The sequence below is a fragment of the Neodiprion lecontei genome, chromosome 6 (genome assembly GCF_021901455.1).
Source record: "Neodiprion lecontei isolate iyNeoLeco1 chromosome 6, iyNeoLeco1.1, whole genome shotgun sequence".
NCBI lineage: Eukaryota > Metazoa > Arthropoda > Insecta > Hymenoptera > Diprionidae > Neodiprion > Neodiprion lecontei.
In genome coordinates this window covers 2,709,676-2,725,485 of record NC_060265.1, presented here as the reverse complement: position 1 = coordinate 2,725,485, position 15,810 = coordinate 2,709,676, and the positions used below count along the sequence as shown (strand labels likewise).

Here is a 15,810-nt window from a genome sequence, read left to right as displayed (position 1 = left end):
GCAGCTAGGTGCGCTGCGATCGTCTCCCTGGATACTCTACCCGAATTTTTTTTCATGAGATTTCAGAACACAGACACATACAGGATTTCCTAAGACTTGGTATTCTCGTCTGCGTTAACACTGTCATTCGGGGTCTCATTCATGGACGCTTGATGACAGTTTACTTTGCGGCACATTATTTCTTTTTACTTTGATTGAAGGAATAGTGAATTTACCGGGTCCCATACTATTGTGGATTATTAAGTGAAAATGGTTGGTATTATCCGATCTATTATGAAATAAAAATTCTAATACATCAATTTTTAGGTTCGGCACTTTTTGCTTCGTCATTTGCTTCGATTTTAAGAATTTACAGATTTGCAGTCGCTTTTAAAACTCCGATCATACAACGATGTGGAATGAGAATCATATGGCGGTGGTTTTGAGTTAATAATCAATGTTAAAATACTCAATTTTTCAGTTTTTTTCATTAATTTTGCGAGGTTAGGTGACTCGAACCCCCATACACAAAATTAGAACCCGGCCGTAGTTATATTTAAATGGCAAACTGAAGTCATTTTACCTGATTTCCAATATATTCTGTAATATTATTTCTCTTTCCAATTACCCTCAGTTCCGAAATCAATACGACAGCGACGTGACGGTATGGAGTCCTCAAGGCAGGTTACATCAGGTAGAATATGCCATGGAAGCAGTCAAACAGGGTTCGGCAACAGTCGGGCTTAAGAATAGAACTCATGCTGTACTGATTGCTTTAAAGAGAGCTTCTTCCGAACTCTCTGCTTATCAGGAGAAGATTATCCCGATTGACAATCACATGGGCATCACTCTTGCTGGTCTCACTGCAGATGCTAGAATGCTAAGGTTTGTCTTTTACATCAACATTTGTCTTGCTGATCAGTTTAAATGACAATTAATTAATGCTGCTACTGTTAAATTTTACATTGATATAGCGTTCAAAAAATGCAAATATTGTCAATCAATATAATAAACTGCATTGTGAACTTTGCCAAAATATCCACAATTTTCCAAGTATTTTTTCATCTCTGTTAAATTTATACTATTTACTCTGATTTTTGATATCACCTATAATATCAATTCTTATAGTCGATACATGCGAACTGAATGTTTAAACTACAAATACTCGCATGACTCGGTCTTACCTGTGAGTCGGCTCATCACTACCCTTGGTAATAAGATGCAAACGTGTACTCAAAGGTACGATCGACGCCCGTATGGAGTAGGACTTCTTGTTGCTGGATACGACGTAAGCAGTTCTACTATGCTGAAAGTTTATCACTTTTCTAACGAGATTAATACATTTTTGTTTTGAAATGAAGCACTGATTCAAACTAAAATCACCTTTCAGGATCAAGGACCACACATTTTTCAAACATGTCCATCGGCCAACTATTTCAATTGCAAAGCTATGGCACTGGGGTCACGTTCTCAGAGTGCTCGTACATATCTTGAGAAACATCTGAACGAATTCCCAAGTTGCGATCTTGACGAGATTGTCAAACATGGACTTAGAGCTTTGCGCGACACGTTACCCAATGAAGTAGATCTCACAGTCAAGGTACTTTTACCATTACATTAGAATTGCGCCGTATTCCAAATGTATTGACTGTAATATATGACAATTTTCAGAATGTATCGATTGGAATCGTTGGAAAGGATGTGCCGTTTACAATTCTTGACGAATCTGCTACAGCAATTTACTTGTCAGAAATTGAAGGGGATGAGAAACGGTCTAGAGGTCCTGGTGGTGCTGCAGAACAGGATATTCAACCACCTCAGCCTCCACCTGCCGACCAAGGGCCACAAGATCCCCAGCCGGCTGTTGCGATGGACACAGAGTGAATTACATTGCTATGTGAATGCTTTCTTTTTTCAGTTGCAATAAAAAAATGTTATTAATCACACCGGAATAAAGTCGTTTTCTCCGTTGGCAGCAAGGATTTTCATCTTTATGATAACTTGATATCAGTCTTGTTGGTAAACTGAAAATTGTATTGAAAATATAGCAACATTTATTTGAATAAGCTTTTGTAATAACATAATTAGGAAATAAAATGGTATATTTCCAGAGTTTGTGCACTTTAATTAATCAAGATAATTCAACTTTTCATGGTATGTGATTATAAGATTATCGGTAAAAATAGAATTGTGTAATTCCTCGCGTGAATAATTATTAAGAACTGACTAAAAAGGATTCGGCTATGAAATACATGATGGTTACTAATCCATTCCTCCCCCACCCTGCTCAAGCTACCTATTCGCTTGTGGGAACGTAACCGAAAGAGTATGGCAGGTTCAGAAATAATTATTGCTATGATTATTAAAAGTAGAAGTTAGAAAATGTTGCGTGTCACCCTTTTGGAATAAATTTTATTTACAATGATTATTAATGGCTTTCAACTTGTATAAATAACTTCCTTCTATATATATTACTATGTAATCATTGCACCAGCTATAAAATTCAGGATATAACTAGTTAGGTAGCTGAATCTTGTGTAATAGATTCAGCTTGACGTGACTTCAATATGTTTGTCAAGAAAAATTCACCAGCTTTATAAGAAGACCTCACTAATGGGCCACTTGCTGTGTACAGAAAGCCCAAATCATTTCCTACACTCTCCCATGCTTTAAATTGCTCTGGTGTTACATATTCGATGACTTTTAAGTGTCGTTTTGTTGGCTGCATGTATTGTCCCAGAGTTAAAGCATCCACTCCAGCTGTTCGCATATCTTGCATGGCTTGTTCAATTTCTTGTTCAGTTTCCCCCAATCCTAACATTATCGATGACTTGGTTATCAAATTTGTATTCTTATTCTTCGCACCTTCTAAAACGCTCAGCGACTGTCTGACAAATGTTGATATCAATTAAAGATGTTACTCAGCAAATGAACAGCATTAATAGTTATTTACTATGCTCATTTCGCTGGAACTCACCTATAGTGTGCACGCCTGTCACGAACAAAAGGTGTTAGACGTTCCACAGTCTCAATATTGTGGGCAAAAACATCAAGTTTCGATTCAACTATTTTTGCTACGCATTCCTGATTACCTCTGAAGTCTGGTACTAAACATTCGACCAACATATCTTTTCTCCTAAGAAAATAAGGTAAATTTGAGAAACAGCATTGAAAACGTAGCAAATGAAATGCATGATACAAAATTTACCGCTTTTTAATTTCTACAACAGTAGCTGCTATGTGATTTGCTCCCCCATCTGGTAAATCTGCAATGGGCAATGAATATCAAGTATGAGTTCTGAAAGTTGCTCTTTTTAAACTAGTTTCTATAACAGTAATGTTACATAAAAAAAAAATATTTCACCATCACGGTCAACTGATGTTAAGACAACGTAGTCTAAACCCCAGTCTGCGATTGCTACTGCCGTGTTGACTGGTTCGTCAGGATTAGGGGGTTGTGGAGTCCGTGCAGTTTTAACTGAACAAAAGCGACATCCGCGAGTACACGTGTCTCCCATGAGCTAAGGATTTATCACACATCGCCAGTTCATTTCACCAAAGAACAAATTATTTTAGATGATACTGATATATATAAAGTTCGAACCATGATAGTGGCTGTTGCAGTTCCATGTTCGCCACCACCCCAGCATTCTCCGATATTGGGACAACGTGCCTCTTCGCATACAGTGCTCAGGTTTAATTGACGAAGTTGAGATTTTAGCTTGCTGTAATTAGCCCCCATAGGTATTTCGGTCTTCAACCATGGTGGTAGTCGGAGTCGGTTTTTTTCCCCTTTTTCCAGTTTCAGCTTTCCTTCATAATTACTCGTAGTATCTGAAACAAAGTCGTGGAGCGTCGGCCCGGTTGCCAATTTGACAGTGAACTCGTTTTTGGTGCTCTCCTTGCATTTCGCACACTGCAAAATTATGGAATTAAGGTTTAGGTACAGACTGCTGGCAGTTAAGTAGGAAACTCAGCACACAGCCGTGGTGCAGTATCAACATCTACTTACGCTTGTGTGGAGATTGAGAGCCCCGGGATTTCCCAAGTATAAAATACGCACTGATCTCAACATTTTGACTGTCAGACTGTCTTCGGGTTGTGTTACATATTTTTGCGAATCGTCTAATCGAGAGTATTGCGATGAAATTATAAATAACCTTGAATGACACTACGCACTTGATTCTATGTATCTATGTGTGCAGCTCTAACCCCTAATACCTATCTGACAGCAATTGAACGGCGATGCTTTCGTAACTGATCGTAATAGTGTCTGCTATTTGAACATTGATAATATAAAATAGGAATACCACCGTAGATTAAAAAGTAGATGACTGAAACATTGCTCGGATATCCGTCGAGTTGTTTAGTAATTTTTCCAGTGTTTCAGGAACACGGAATAATCAAATCTACATGTAGTCGCATGTAATACATACATAATAATACGTACAATTCATACACACATTAATGGATACGTATGGGCATGCATACACGCGAGCTTTATCCTGCATGTTGCAATGAAGTAGTAAAATTTTTTCTTTTAAATTAGTATAAAAGTGTAATTAATTTATTTAAACAATTGAGGTGAAAGTGTTGATCCATTAATCCTCCTCCCTGTATCACACCGTATGAAAGTTTTTACTACGTTAAAACTCACTCTCCTGTTGTGATTGACAATGGTTCGGTCGGTCGTTTAATTGATATAAACGTGCAAATTGTTATACGATGGGGCTTAAGCTAACGGTGGAAGCTGTACTTAGCTCTTGTCAACATCCAGTTGATACTATCAAATCATAAAATGGTACGTTCTCCACAGAAAACCGTGTTCATACGATAAATCGCCGAAGATAACCTCGTCTTATGTTGTCTTTAGCTAACCAAAGCTAGTTTTAATTCTATTCTTTCCATTATTTGATACTGCTAATTTGTACACAATAATCTTAACTGTTGTATGGAATTTTGATACAATAGTGCGTTAACAATGGAAGAAATATGTTACTAAGAATGAGTCTCCGCCTTGTTTTCAATCTTCACATCCAATTCCAGGGTGCAAATATATCGCAGCTAGAAAGAGACATCGGCTCTGATCAGTTCCCTCCCAATGAGCATTACTTTGGATTAGTAAACGTGAGTATATCTCCAATAAGAAGGAATTGCTGAAATTTTTCTACTGGCTAAGTTTATCTATTTTCCACGGGTTGTATTATACTAGCTACTTCACCATGGTTAATTTTTTCTTTCTACTTGTTACAATCCATTTACAATCTATATATGGACTAAAGGATGGACTTTTTGTGTTGGACAGTTTGGTAACACGTGCTACAGCAATTCTGTATTACAAGCTTTGTACTTCTGTCGTCCATTCAGAGAGAAAGTCTTGGAATACAAAGCAAGAAATAAAAGAACCAAAGAAACCTTATTAACATGCTTGGCAGATCTTTTCTACAGTATTGCGACACAGAAGAAAAAAGTTGGCTCCATTGCCCCAAAAAAATTTATCGCTAGACTAAGAAAAGAAAAAGGTAGGTCGTTTTTTTTTTGGCAAGTTTTCATGGATGTGGTCATGAATGTATAGACGGTTGCATGTCTGAATCCAATTTTTTTTCCCTCGTTTCAGAGGAATTCGACAACTATATGCAACAAGATGCTCATGAGTTTCTCAATTTTCTCATTAATCACATTAACGAAATCATACTTGGTGGGTTTAATTCTGTAGAAGTATTGAAGCTACTTGTTCTAATTTAGGAATTGAAACCATAAGCAATATTTACCATTCACTCACAGCTGAAAGAAACCAAAGCAGACCTGCAGGCGGAAAAGGTGGGGCAGGAGATGCAGGATCTCCGCCAGAGCCGACATGGGTTCACGAAATTTTCCAGGGCATTTTGACTTCAGAAACTCGTTGTCTCAATTGTGAAACTGTTTCCAGTAAAGATGAAGACTTTTTTGATCTACAAGTTGATGTAGATCAGAACACTTCTATCACACATTGTCTGAAATGCTTCTCTAATACAGAAACATTATGCAGTGACAACAAATTCAAATGTGATCATTGCAGTAGCTACCAGGAGGCTCAGGTAAAAAAAAAAGTTACGCTGTATGTAAGCTTTAAGAACTTACGTGGAATAATAAACTCATTTTATAATGATACCACTTTTTTCAAACTGTTTTTTTTTACAGAAACGTATGAGGGTGAAGAAGCTGCCAATGATATTAGCGTTGCATTTAAAAAGGTTTAAATACGTAGAACAATACAACAGACACATCAAAGTTTCTCATAGAGTGGTCTTCCCATTAGAGTTGAGACTCTTCAACACTGTAAGTCGATTTATCTTTTACTTAAGACTTCCTTGCAATGCAATTGTTGGTGTCTGATCATCATTTTCAGAGTGATGATGCTGTGAATCCAGATCGATTGTACGACCTGGTAGCAGTTGTTATACATTGTGGTAGCGGTCCTAATAGAGGTCATTACATTTCTATTGTAAAAAGTCATGGATTTTGGCTACTTTTTGATGATGACATGGTTGATGTAAGTTCAAGGAATAATAACAAAACATCTCTTAGAGCCATATTGAGTTGAAGTAAATGAACCTATTGTTTGTCCCAGAAAATAGATGCAGCGACAATAGAAGATTTTTACGGCTTGACGTCAGATATTCAAAAGAGTTCCGAAACTGGCTACATTTTATTCTATCAATCAAGGGACTGTAGCTAGAAGTTGACTTATACTTTAGCAATTTAACATTTTAATACGAGTGATGATGATGATGATCCATGGGACTTTGCGAATGTTTAAATAGCATGCTGACGAATCGGTCGTTTACCTTAATATGCTATCAGATTTTTCAATTATTTTCTTGAACGTGTTCTACGCGCATTGGTATTTAAACAGTCGAAAAGAAGATATACTAGATGCATGCAAGCTATGATCACGTATGTGAAATCGATATGAGTATTCATCTATGGCAGACAAGCAATCAGAAAATGTTAATGTAAAGTTTATTTATTTTAATTACCTATGTTGTACTACGTAGAACTAGTCGAAACTGAAAATATGTAAGAGCTAAATGGAATCTTTTATTTAAAATACTCTTACCTTGGTTCTTATTATGTCAGTGATATTTAAAATTAACATGTTACAGGCACTATTATAGTACATTATTATTATTATTATTATTCGAATGTAAAAATATATGACTGATAATAAAAAATATTGCTATAGGCTTAGATAATTTTATTACACACCTTAACTTTACAAGTTTTGTTTTCATGCCCAAACAAGTCATATTTTCCTTTAGTCGAATACTGAGAATCTCAAAATAGACATTCCCACATATTTTGACAGATTGCCTTGATCAACTTGTCTGCGAAAATTGGGTGCGGATTGAATGAGTTGCAAGAAATCTTCAATGTCATATCAAGATGTTTATTACTTTTTAAGCTATAAATTCATAGGGGATCGGAGCTAGTAAGATAGGTGCTTCACGGCCAGAGACAATGTGGGCAGCAGATGGCTGGGCAGGCTGTCTCTTAAGCTGGACCTGGACGTTCTTGTCCTTTGCTTCTTTCCTCAGCCTTTCATTTTCCTTTACACGCTTGAGGAAATCCTCACGGCACTTGGAATGAGTGACATGTTCGATGCGGAGGTTGATGCGTTTGGCAATGATGCGCCCACGCACCCGCTTGTTGACGATGACTCCAAGAGCATGTGGAGTTACGTTGAACACACGTCCAGTCTTTCCGTGATAAACCTTGTACGGCATACCCTTCTGCACGGCCCCATTACCTTTCACGTCTACGATGTCCCCAACTTTGTACACTTTCATGTATGTCGATAATGGAATGGTTCCATGTTTCCGGAATTTGCGAGAAAATAAGTCCCTCGTACCACGACGATAACCCTTTGAATTGGTCATTTTGACAGTCTAGTCTGCAAGTATATTAACAATTTGTCACTTTTCTGTGTAAATAATTATCCAGCGATGGATCGTGGGCTTGTATTGTTCGATTGATATTGATGGGGAAAAAGATTACGGCGGACTTAAATACCAACGGTACAATGAAAGCATGGAAATGTTGGCTAGCGTATACACAAGTAAGCGTCATATGCGGGTTATGATCGTGGAGATGCACGGTGCATCGACAGTTACCAACTAACGTAACCTCAAAGTGATTACGAGAATGAGTAAGAGATACTGAAAAAGTAATGGGAAAAATAAATTTTGTGATATCGTAGAGGAGAACGTTAGGGTTAAGAAATGGAAGAATAGAGAGAGATTCGGGTTCCGTACAATCTGCACGTGGTCGGTCATGATAGTGAATTTGTTTCGACTAGTAAAGTGCAAATAACTTGTCATTCAAAGCTTTGCGCAATAGATTTGCTTGGTGTACGAATTTCTACATCGGTATGGACCGGACGATCCAGTTAATAATAGCTGAGTAAAGGGAAAATACCGATAATGTTTTGGAAAGACAAGAAATGAACTTACGTGTCGTGTTTCCGTCGCAGAAAGGAGAAGCCAAAAGCGATACGACCGCAAAATAACTCGATGTATCGAAACTCTCGCAGATGGTCGACTGAAATGTGGTATTCATCCAATTACAGCTCCCGTCCAATGAACGGTCAAATCAGATTTCATCTGAGAATTTCCGCCGCTATATCCCACGAATCGTACAGCTTTGGAACGCCTGCCGCAAATATTCAAATTGTGGAATTTGCCGGCCATTGTAGACAATTAAATAATAACTCAGTGCAACTCAAATGTTCGAATTTTTCTATTTCAGAGTATTTGATTGTATACAAAAAAAGGTCACTATTGAGGTCACATAATATCAACTAATTTTGATCATAAATTTACCCGCCGACCGGTTATGGCGGGTATTGAAAGTGATTATTATTTCTATTATAACTGTGATTTTTTCATGTTTGTAATGATCAATTGATTTTGAATGAAATAGTGACTGAATAGGTTTCACCTGCACCAGATACTGTGAATAAGAATACGAAATGTATTCGCACATTTTTTATTATTATCCATACAGATCAGCTTTGTTAGATTTGTCAATTTGCTCGAAGTTACTCCGAGTTGTCAAATCAAACTAAAGATAAAATTTCTTTGTTCCATCGACAATTATCAAATTTTAATGATTAATTAAAAGACTGAAGAAATCATTCTTTCTCGAAGAAAACCAGCTATTGAAAGGATGCCTTTAGCTTTGGAAATGGGTTCATTTTGTATTTGCCTCAAAATAATGAAACTTGCTGCGTCTTGTTGCGGCATAGACAATTGGGTCCTCACTAAATGTGTTGCTTGTTTGGAATTTCTCAAACAAGACACTAGTCCTGTCACTTAATTTAGTATTTCGAAGCATTAATAAGCAACTTATTCAAAAAAAAAGAAACCTGTACCTCTATCGGTGACAAAATATATTTCAACACAAAGTAAAAATTTGTTTCTCCGATTTGCAAGGTTACTATCCAGCTTGAAATGCATGTAAGCACATTAGCGAATAGGTATCGAAAATTCACCTAACTGAACAAACAAATAAAAAAACATACTGCATCCTTAGACCATATTAGTAACCCGATTGAAGTTAAAGTTCTGTATTGTGTTCAGAAAACCCAGCATCTAGCATCACCCACTCCAAATTTCCGATTCTGATTCTGAATCTGAGATGTTTTCATCTTCTGAAAGTATTTTTTCACTTAACACATGCGTTAACAGTGCTTTAAGTATGGATAAACGTTTTTCAAGTAGCCTATTTTTCTGTTTTACAATTTTTAGCTCTTTCCGCTGTGCTGCTATACGGCTCAATGCCGAGTTTAAATTCTTAAGAATTCTTCTTCTTGATTTAAACTCAAATACATCGTCACTATCATCACAATTCTTTTGTTCTTCAGCGAACGATGGAGGATTGGACTCTCTGAAAAAAAAACACGCAAAACATAAAACCAATATTTACTTACAATTTATCGGAGTTATGTACTTTACCTATTGTATTGTGTGATGGAGTCGTTACTTCGTTCACAATGCTGAACCCAGTCTATAGAGGCACTCTGTTCATTGACGTGTGCCGGTGAGCTATTGCTTTGGTCAAAATGTTCAACCCAGTCTATGGAGCTACCTTGCTCTTTTAGGAACTCCATGTCCAATACGTTTTCTGCTGATTCTATCGACATACCAGCCTCACTGACATTGGTATCGGTATACGCTTGCGCTTCCAGCTTCACATATTCTTCAGGATTGCTCGATTGACTCGCAAGAAATCCATTCTCAGAACATTCTGTTTTGCTTGGAGGTGGAAGTATCGATCGCATTAAGGATCTCCTGGAAAGTAATATTTCTTGTCCGCAGTTCCCTCTAGATCACTCACTATTCATATACAGGTACATACAATAACATGGTAGATGCGAGAGTAAAATATGAAGCATACCTGGATTGTGTTATCGGTGGAAATAGCGTAGGAACTGCGTTCGGTTTTATAAATACCCTTTTTTGGCTGCCAGACTTTCCATATGTAAAACATTCAGCGGTGAAATGTCTGCTGCATAGAACACTTGTATTGCTTGGCATAAAGTTTTTACGTTGAATTGCATTCACCCATTGTCGCCGAACAAATTGATCTCTAGGAAATCTGCATTGTAAATTTGCATAGCTCATTACTTTTTATTCGTTGATTACTGTAAAAAAAAACTCGAATCTGACGGTAACGTACATACGTCTAGCATTTCGAAGATCAATTATACATACGTACTTGTGTAAGGTTATCTTTTCCCCCTTGCCGCAACCTTTGAAACAAGCGCAACACTTTCGGACCATTTTTTACCATTGAACAATCATTACCTGTTGAAAACTTTTACAAACATAATTGAACATCGTAAAATATTTAAATTACTAATAAGTATTCGTCACACATCACATGTAGGTCCCTGGCTCTTATTTCAAACAAGATATGTATAAGAAAACAACGCGTCGAAACACCATATTGGATTTATGAAATCTGACAGTTTGATACAGCCAATTAAAATCCTTTCCTGTATTTCTTAAAAAATGTCGACTATCCGCCATCTTGGCGACACACTCAACGCGGGAGTACGAAACCACGCGGTTAGTCCGTCATCAGCTAATCACACACATTACATGAAGATTTATCTATTTGTTTATTACACGTTGAAGAGGAAGCTGACCGGACTTGCCATGACTCCAATGCTGTTTTATTAAAATACATTATCTAGACAAAAAAAATTCTGTCTGTTACTTATCAAAACATATACAGCCTTACGTAATACATACGTATACATACAATACATAATGCATATGATGAGCGCCTTAGGCCATGAATGGGAAAAATGAAATAAATTGTATTGTAGAAAAGGAAAAGAATGATATCGAAAATGAAAAGGGTTATTCTCAGCTATTCAATTCACAGAAATCGCTGGTCCCAATTGTCGCATAAGTTCATAGCATTCTTGAAGACGTTTTTGGTCCCCAATTCTTTCCAGTGTTTTGGCAGCTTCTGCAAGCATTCCAGCGCGTTCACCAGGTGAAGCTAGTAGCAAGGTGGGCAAATGACGACAAGCGAGGTACAAAGCAGCGGCGTGTTCTCTTTCTCCGCTCCCCTGTTCTTGGGAACGATCTTTGCCGCATATTACAGACGGACGCAAATTCCGATGCCGTAAGCTGCGATCCAACAAAATCTGAGTTCGGACAGGTGCAGCACCTGCCATAAGCCGAGCTGTGGCTTCGTATAAAAATACCCTCGTTAAGACAGACTGTAACAGATAGACATAAGAAAATTGTTATCATTGTTATGGAACAGAATTGAAACTTCTACTAAAGATTGCAATAGTCACCGGTATGTGCTGACACAGTTGACGCAGGCAAGCCAGATCTCGTTGAAAGCCTACAAGAGCTTGACCTGATACCGGTCTGCTTAATTCACCTTCTATTTCTTGCCATAAACTAGTGCGTACCTCGAGGAGCCCGTCACATACCAATAGTTGCGTAAGCTGAAATATTGACCCTCAAGTTATAACATAAACGTGAATGACTAAATGTTTTCATCATTTGAATTTTTATGATAACACATTTACCAAAACTGATGTTGGCATAATCTGCCACAGAGGTTGCACTGCAGAAGTATTGCACAGTTATATTTCGTGCAATGCAACTACAATGCACCCTTGTAACACACAGGTGCTTGATAGATAAATGTATAGGATGTTAGTTTTGCATTTCAAGTTAATCAAAATATGAACACAGTCAAGAAACTAACCAGAGTATTCTGTGAAGACTGCTGTTTGCAATGATAGTAGGCCATTGAATGTTCAAGCAGCACCCCCGCCTGATCTACCAGTCTCATTGCCGTTCTTCTAGTTGAACGACGTGCCTGAAGTGCGAAGAGAACAGCATGAGGCAGTGGATTGGTACTGTTGTTCGGAGAGCTTGCATTCGGTTGCTGACGATTCTTATCAAAAGGAAACCGGCTCTCTAAAATACTCCACGCTATTTGGTCATCTTCGCCTAATCTCCAGCTTGCAGCAACGTAGATCACTGCACCCCACCACAGTCCCACTTCATCTTCACATTCTGCAATGTATTTTAAATGAAACGGCTTATTCGAGTTTTACCATATGTTAATGTTGTAAACAGTGCTGTAGCATGTAATACCAGAAGACGCATGATAATGATAATCTTGAAAGTGCAAATGAAACAGATAATCTTTATTAGAACAATAAAAAAAAAAAAACTTCGGACTCACTCTTTATGGTCAGCTTGTCATCACTAATGAAGTAGGGCTCAACTTCGGCAGAAGCCATTATATTTCGAGCAAGTTCGAGGACTGTTGATGCATGACTGTCCTCTGCAGTGCCAGTTAGAAGGCGGAGGCTTTGGTTGATCAAATGTTCTCGGTAAGCCCGAGCCGCGAAGGACAAGGGGTCAGCTTTGCTACACTGAGAAGTAAAGTCACAGACGAATTGTTCACCGTACTGCCATTTCTGTGATGCAAGAAAACGGGCTCCCTCCACACTCATAATCCATTTCAGTTTTGCTGGCACAGTGCATGTATTTAATAACATTCGTGCCTTGCCGAGATAGTATTTACGGATGAAAGGAAAGAGAGCTTGTTTCAAGCACAGTGCTGCATTTACATAAAACTCAGCCATCAAAGATTTTGGAACCGCATCTTCAGCAGCTTCGCCATAGTTGACTGCCGACAGCGCAAGGAATAAGGTGGCTTCAGCCGATCCTTGAGAAAGTCTAAGACAGAGCATGTGCTGGTAGACAATTGCTAGCTCTAAAGAAGATATTTGTGCCTGCTGCCTTTCTGACTTGTCCTGAAACCACTTTGCAACTTGAGCCACCCATCGACCCAGCCACAATTTATGCAAAACTTGTCGCACGATTTGCCAAGCTGTAGCAAAGAATGTCTCCATACGGTTAGATGGTAGCGAACGTCCGAAACATCTCAAACATTGGCATAAGTCTCGATAAGCTTGCTCATAATTTTGTTTTGATATATTGAACTCTGCCTGGCGCTTCCATCTACGTAATTCTAATGTCGTTTTATTGTCAAAAGGTAGCATAGGGTCACCATAAAGAAGAAGCCGACTCAGACCACAAATCAAAAGAATGACGTTTGTCAACCACAAGAATATATTCGTCCATATTCCTGTATCCAAATCTGACGGATCTGTAAAAAATGTGAGAATTGAATACACCTTCAACCTTTTCGACTGAAAATGTTTACCTTGATATTGAAGTATTGTTCTCCCATCTATTCGTGCATCAGTATAATCAAGATTCAATCTTCGCATGTTATTCATAACAAGACCGAGTGGATTGAAAGCTAATACAACAAATAAGAAAGCACACAAAGTGAGACGGGTATGATCCCTCATTCCTTTGGTCTGTGGCACCATTGAATGATGTAGACTATGCAGAGACTCTGTATCATCCTTCAAAGAAGATGGCGATGGTGGGGATGGGGATGCTGGAGCAGGGGACAGAGACGGCTCACTGCTGTCAGAGCGTGGAGGTGTCAGTTCTCCACAAGCTAATAGATCACGCAGATTTTGTCGTTGTTCAGCCATTTTCAACGCCATGTTCTCAGCTTTCAATTTAGCATTGGTGTTTTGAAGGAACCTGGAGATAATCTTATGAAGTTCGAGTTTTTAGAAACCAGCTTGACTAGAATACAAATTTTTGATCAATAATGAGAAAATTAAGATATCAATAAAAATTTCTTCTCCGGTTCGAGAAACCTTCTATGAAATTTGGAATGCAGGTTTTCCTCTGAAAGATAATTAAAAATTTCCTAATGTTACAATATGTTTGTGCTACTCCAAAAAACAATGCTCACCTGATGTAATCGATCGTTTTCCGTAAAATTGCAGATTTGTTAAGTTTTGCTTCTACTCCAACAATAATGTTTTTCAGCTCAATGATTTTATCATTGATAGAAGTTCTGTAGCGGCGTTCAATTGCATTGTGAGCACTTCGCTTCACCTCTCTGACTCTAGGCACTCCGACGTGGGATCCAGAATTGATTCTGTTAATTTGTACTTTCTCGGTATCCAAAACGACTGGAATACCTACGTATGAATGAAAAACATAAATGAGTTGAAAAAATAAATCAAGACAACTTGTATCTCGAAACATATCGTTGATTGAAATCTTATCACATATAGTCACCTGTAGCAAGCACAGTCCCATTTGCTGTATTGACCAGTGTATGAATCTGATGCGGTACAGATGTTGAAGTAATTGCCTGAGACCCTGTGGAGTAAACAAGTGACTCCGACTTGATCAGTTTAGCGGGAAATAGGAGTTGCCTTTGCTGGGTAGCAACTGGGGCTAAGGTCACAACTGGGGATTGAACGTTGAAATTCATATTTTGAGGAAGGGTGTACTGAGAGCTAAACACTGTAGGAGTCTGAGGAATGCTAATTCTTTGCGCTCTTGATTGCACTTGAATTGAGTCAGGTACACAGGGAGTTGATTGTTGAGCAGGAGTCGAAGATGGTAGAGTTAGAGTGACATCTTTTTTAGCATTGCTGGCCTCGAGTATGGATGGATCTTTGAAATCCCTGCGATTGTTCACACCAAGGAATTCTAAGGTGTCATCGTCCATCGGTATCGGTTCTTCCAATTGAGACAACAGGGTTTCGTCACTGAAGAGATTTTCATTTTTCAATAACTCGTTCTCGCAGTTTGTCAGTAATTCTGCAATTGATTCATCGATCGGATCAGTGATTTGTTACAAATATATATTAGTTGCATAGCTTGACTTGCAAAAGTGCAATTGTTTACAATTACGCAAAATATAGGCAAACGCGGCTAAATACCATTTCTAAAGAGAAGAGAAACGGTATTAATATCAGAATGGATCAAGTATTTGTGAAATTGTATAAGCTACTTCATTGTCATTCAAATAAATTTTTTTATATTAGGAAAAGACTTAAGCCATACCATCGAAGCCAGTCATTTCGTTTAAATTGAAGCTGTCATTAGCAGGAAAATTTGGGAATTCATTTTCCTGAGGTATGTTGGGCCAATTTACCGTAGGATCAGCCATTATCGTATATTATATATTTATTTCCGAATCAATGTAACAGTATTTTATTAAATTACTCTGGAGTCTTTGGAGTCAACACGATTCACAATTGCACGCGTCTGTCAAACAGTGTGACCAAAAATCACAAATGATGGTCTGACCTGCGGCTCAACCAATCAGCAAGGCTTCAAAGATCGGATGATTTTACGTCACTTAGAGTTGGCAAACACATCGGAAACAAGCCGACATGCGTTCTGTGGATAGGATGAT

At 38.1% G+C, this 15,810-nt stretch overlaps 6 protein-coding genes across 12 annotated transcripts; 2 read left to right on the top strand and 4 right to left on the bottom strand.

Moving 5' to 3' along the window:
• Window positions 1-93: 93 nt before the first annotated feature.
• Window positions 94-2,091, top strand: LOC107225420 (proteasome subunit alpha type-1). The gene is made up of 5 exons (XM_015665884.2): window positions 94-252; window positions 614-864; window positions 1,108-1,267; window positions 1,370-1,579; window positions 1,651-2,091. The coding sequence occupies exons 1-5, from the start codon at window positions 250-252 to the stop codon at window positions 1,861-1,863; spliced, it is 837 nt and encodes a 278-aa protein (XP_015521370.1). The 5' UTR covers window positions 94-249; the 3' UTR covers window positions 1,864-2,091.
• LOC107225418 (lipoyl synthase, mitochondrial) lies at window positions 1,904-4,224 on the bottom strand. Of its 2 annotated transcripts, none has more exons than XM_015665882.2 (6): window positions 3,992-4,219; window positions 3,584-3,895; window positions 3,344-3,500; window positions 3,188-3,245; window positions 2,957-3,115; window positions 1,904-2,867 (listed from the first exon to the last, which is right to left on the bottom strand). In XM_015665882.2, exons 1-6 carry the CDS (start codon window positions 4,052-4,054, stop codon window positions 2,498-2,500), a joined length of 1,119 nt encoding a protein of 372 aa, XP_015521368.1. In that variant the 5' UTR covers window positions 4,055-4,219; the 3' UTR covers window positions 1,904-2,497. The 2 variants fall into 2 exon arrangements, with proteins under 2 accessions (XP_015521368.1, XP_015521369.1); XM_015665883.2 differs by having other exon boundaries at window positions 2,777-2,863; window positions 3,992-4,224.
• Window positions 4,225-4,457: 233 nt separating this feature from the next.
• On the top strand, window positions 4,458-7,341 carry LOC107225396 (ubiquitin carboxyl-terminal hydrolase 46). Of its 2 annotated transcripts, XM_046742642.1 has the most exons (8): window positions 4,458-4,780; window positions 4,951-5,106; window positions 5,285-5,501; window positions 5,597-5,677; window positions 5,764-6,056; window positions 6,160-6,297; window positions 6,368-6,511; window positions 6,590-7,341. In XM_046742642.1, exons 1-8 carry the CDS (start codon window positions 4,778-4,780, stop codon window positions 6,695-6,697), a joined length of 1,140 nt encoding a protein of 379 aa, XP_046598598.1. In that variant the 5' UTR covers window positions 4,458-4,777; the 3' UTR covers window positions 6,698-7,341. The 2 variants fall into 2 exon arrangements, with proteins under 2 accessions (XP_046598598.1, XP_046598599.1); XM_046742643.1 differs by lacking the exon at window positions 5,597-5,677.
• A 46-nt stretch (window positions 7,342-7,387) lies between these two features.
• Window positions 7,388-8,607, bottom strand: LOC107225398 (60S ribosomal protein L21). The gene is made up of 2 exons (XM_015665852.2): window positions 8,472-8,607; window positions 7,388-7,912 (listed from the first exon to the last, which is right to left on the bottom strand). Exon 2 carries the CDS (start codon window positions 7,896-7,898, stop codon window positions 7,419-7,421), a length of 480 nt encoding a protein of 159 aa, XP_015521338.1. The 5' UTR covers window positions 7,899-7,912; window positions 8,472-8,607; the 3' UTR covers window positions 7,388-7,418.
• Window positions 8,559-10,982, bottom strand: LOC107225400 (THAP domain-containing protein 2). 5 transcript variants are annotated; one of them, XM_046742646.1, is made up of 5 exons: window positions 10,738-10,982; window positions 10,417-10,617; window positions 9,975-10,310; window positions 9,759-9,906; window positions 8,559-8,670 (listed from the first exon to the last, which is right to left on the bottom strand). In XM_046742646.1, the coding sequence occupies exons 1-5, from the start codon at window positions 10,800-10,802 to the stop codon at window positions 8,638-8,640; spliced, it is 783 nt and encodes a 260-aa protein (XP_046598602.1). In that variant the 5' UTR covers window positions 10,803-10,982; the 3' UTR covers window positions 8,559-8,637. The 5 variants fall into 5 exon arrangements, with proteins under 5 accessions (XP_046598602.1, XP_015521340.1, XP_046598603.1 ...); XM_015665854.2 differs by lacking the exon at window positions 8,559-8,670 and having other exon boundaries at window positions 8,993-9,906; window positions 10,738-10,826; window positions 10,898-10,981; XM_046742647.1 differs by lacking the exon at window positions 8,559-8,670 and having other exon boundaries at window positions 8,993-9,906; window positions 10,734-10,982.
• A 193-nt stretch (window positions 10,983-11,175) lies between these two features.
• On the bottom strand, window positions 11,176-15,691 carry LOC107225432 (sterol regulatory element-binding protein 1). Its single transcript, XM_015665902.2, has 8 exons — window positions 15,456-15,691; window positions 14,679-15,209; window positions 14,347-14,578; window positions 13,735-14,129; window positions 12,745-13,677; window positions 12,259-12,572; window positions 11,837-11,992; window positions 11,176-11,755 (listed from the first exon to the last, which is right to left on the bottom strand). The coding sequence occupies exons 1-8, from the start codon at window positions 15,559-15,561 to the stop codon at window positions 11,402-11,404; spliced, it is 3,021 nt and encodes a 1,006-aa protein (XP_015521388.1). The 5' UTR covers window positions 15,562-15,691; the 3' UTR covers window positions 11,176-11,401.
• Window positions 15,692-15,810: the final 119 nt, after the last annotated feature.

Bases quoted from the DNA above. Each gene is read 5' to 3' on its own strand.
- LOC107225420 (XM_015665884.2), top strand. The intron at 865-1,107 runs GTTTGTCTTTTA...CAATTCTTATAG, and splicing joins GCAGATGCTAGAATGCTAAG to TCGATACATGCGAACTGAAT. The intron at 1,268-1,369 runs GTAAGCAGTTCT...ATCACCTTTCAG, and splicing joins TTCTTGTTGCTGGATACGAC to GATCAAGGACCACACATTTT.
- LOC107225418 (XM_015665882.2), bottom strand. From the start codon at position 4,054: ATGTTGAGATCAGTGCGTATTTTATACTTGGGAAATCCCGGGGCTCTC. The intron at 3,246-3,343 runs GTGAAATATTTT...TGCCCATTGCAG, and splicing joins AACATCAGTTGACCGTGATG to ATTTACCAGATGGGGGAGCA. The intron at 2,868-2,956 runs GTGAGTTCCAGC...AACATTTGTCAG, and splicing joins GACAGGCGTGCACACTATAG to ACAGTCGCTGAGCGTTTTAG.
- LOC107225396 (XM_046742642.1), top strand. The intron at 5,107-5,284 runs GTGAGTATATCT...TGTGTTGGACAG, and splicing joins ATTACTTTGGATTAGTAAAC to TTTGGTAACACGTGCTACAG. The intron at 5,502-5,596 runs GTAGGTCGTTTT...CCCTCGTTTCAG, and splicing joins TAGACTAAGAAAAGAAAAAG to AGGAATTCGACAACTATATG.
- LOC107225398 (XM_015665852.2), bottom strand. From the start codon at position 7,898: ATGACCAATTCAAAGGGTTATCGTCGTGGTACGAGGGACTTATTTTCT.
- LOC107225400 (XM_015665854.2), bottom strand. From the start codon at position 10,802: ATGGTCCGAAAGTGTTGCGCTTGTTTCAAAGGTTGCGGCAAGGGGGAA. The intron at 10,618-10,737 runs GTACGTATGTAT...TTTACAATGCAG, and splicing joins GAAAAGATAACCTTACACAA to ATTTCCTAGAGATCAATTTG. The intron at 10,311-10,416 runs GTATGCTTCATA...ATTACTTTCCAG, and splicing joins CCACCGATAACACAATCCAG to GAGATCCTTAATGCGATCGA.
- LOC107225432 (XM_015665902.2), bottom strand. From the start codon at position 15,561: ATGGCTGATCCTACGGTAAATTGGCCCAACATACCTCAGGAAAATGAA. The intron at 14,130-14,346 runs GTGAGCATTGTT...GATTATCTCCAG, and splicing joins AAAACGATCGATTACATCAG to GTTCCTTCAAAACACCAATG. The intron at 12,573-12,744 runs GTGAGTCCGAAG...AATACATTGCAG, and splicing joins TGACAAGCTGACCATAAAGA to AATGTGAAGATGAAGTGGGA.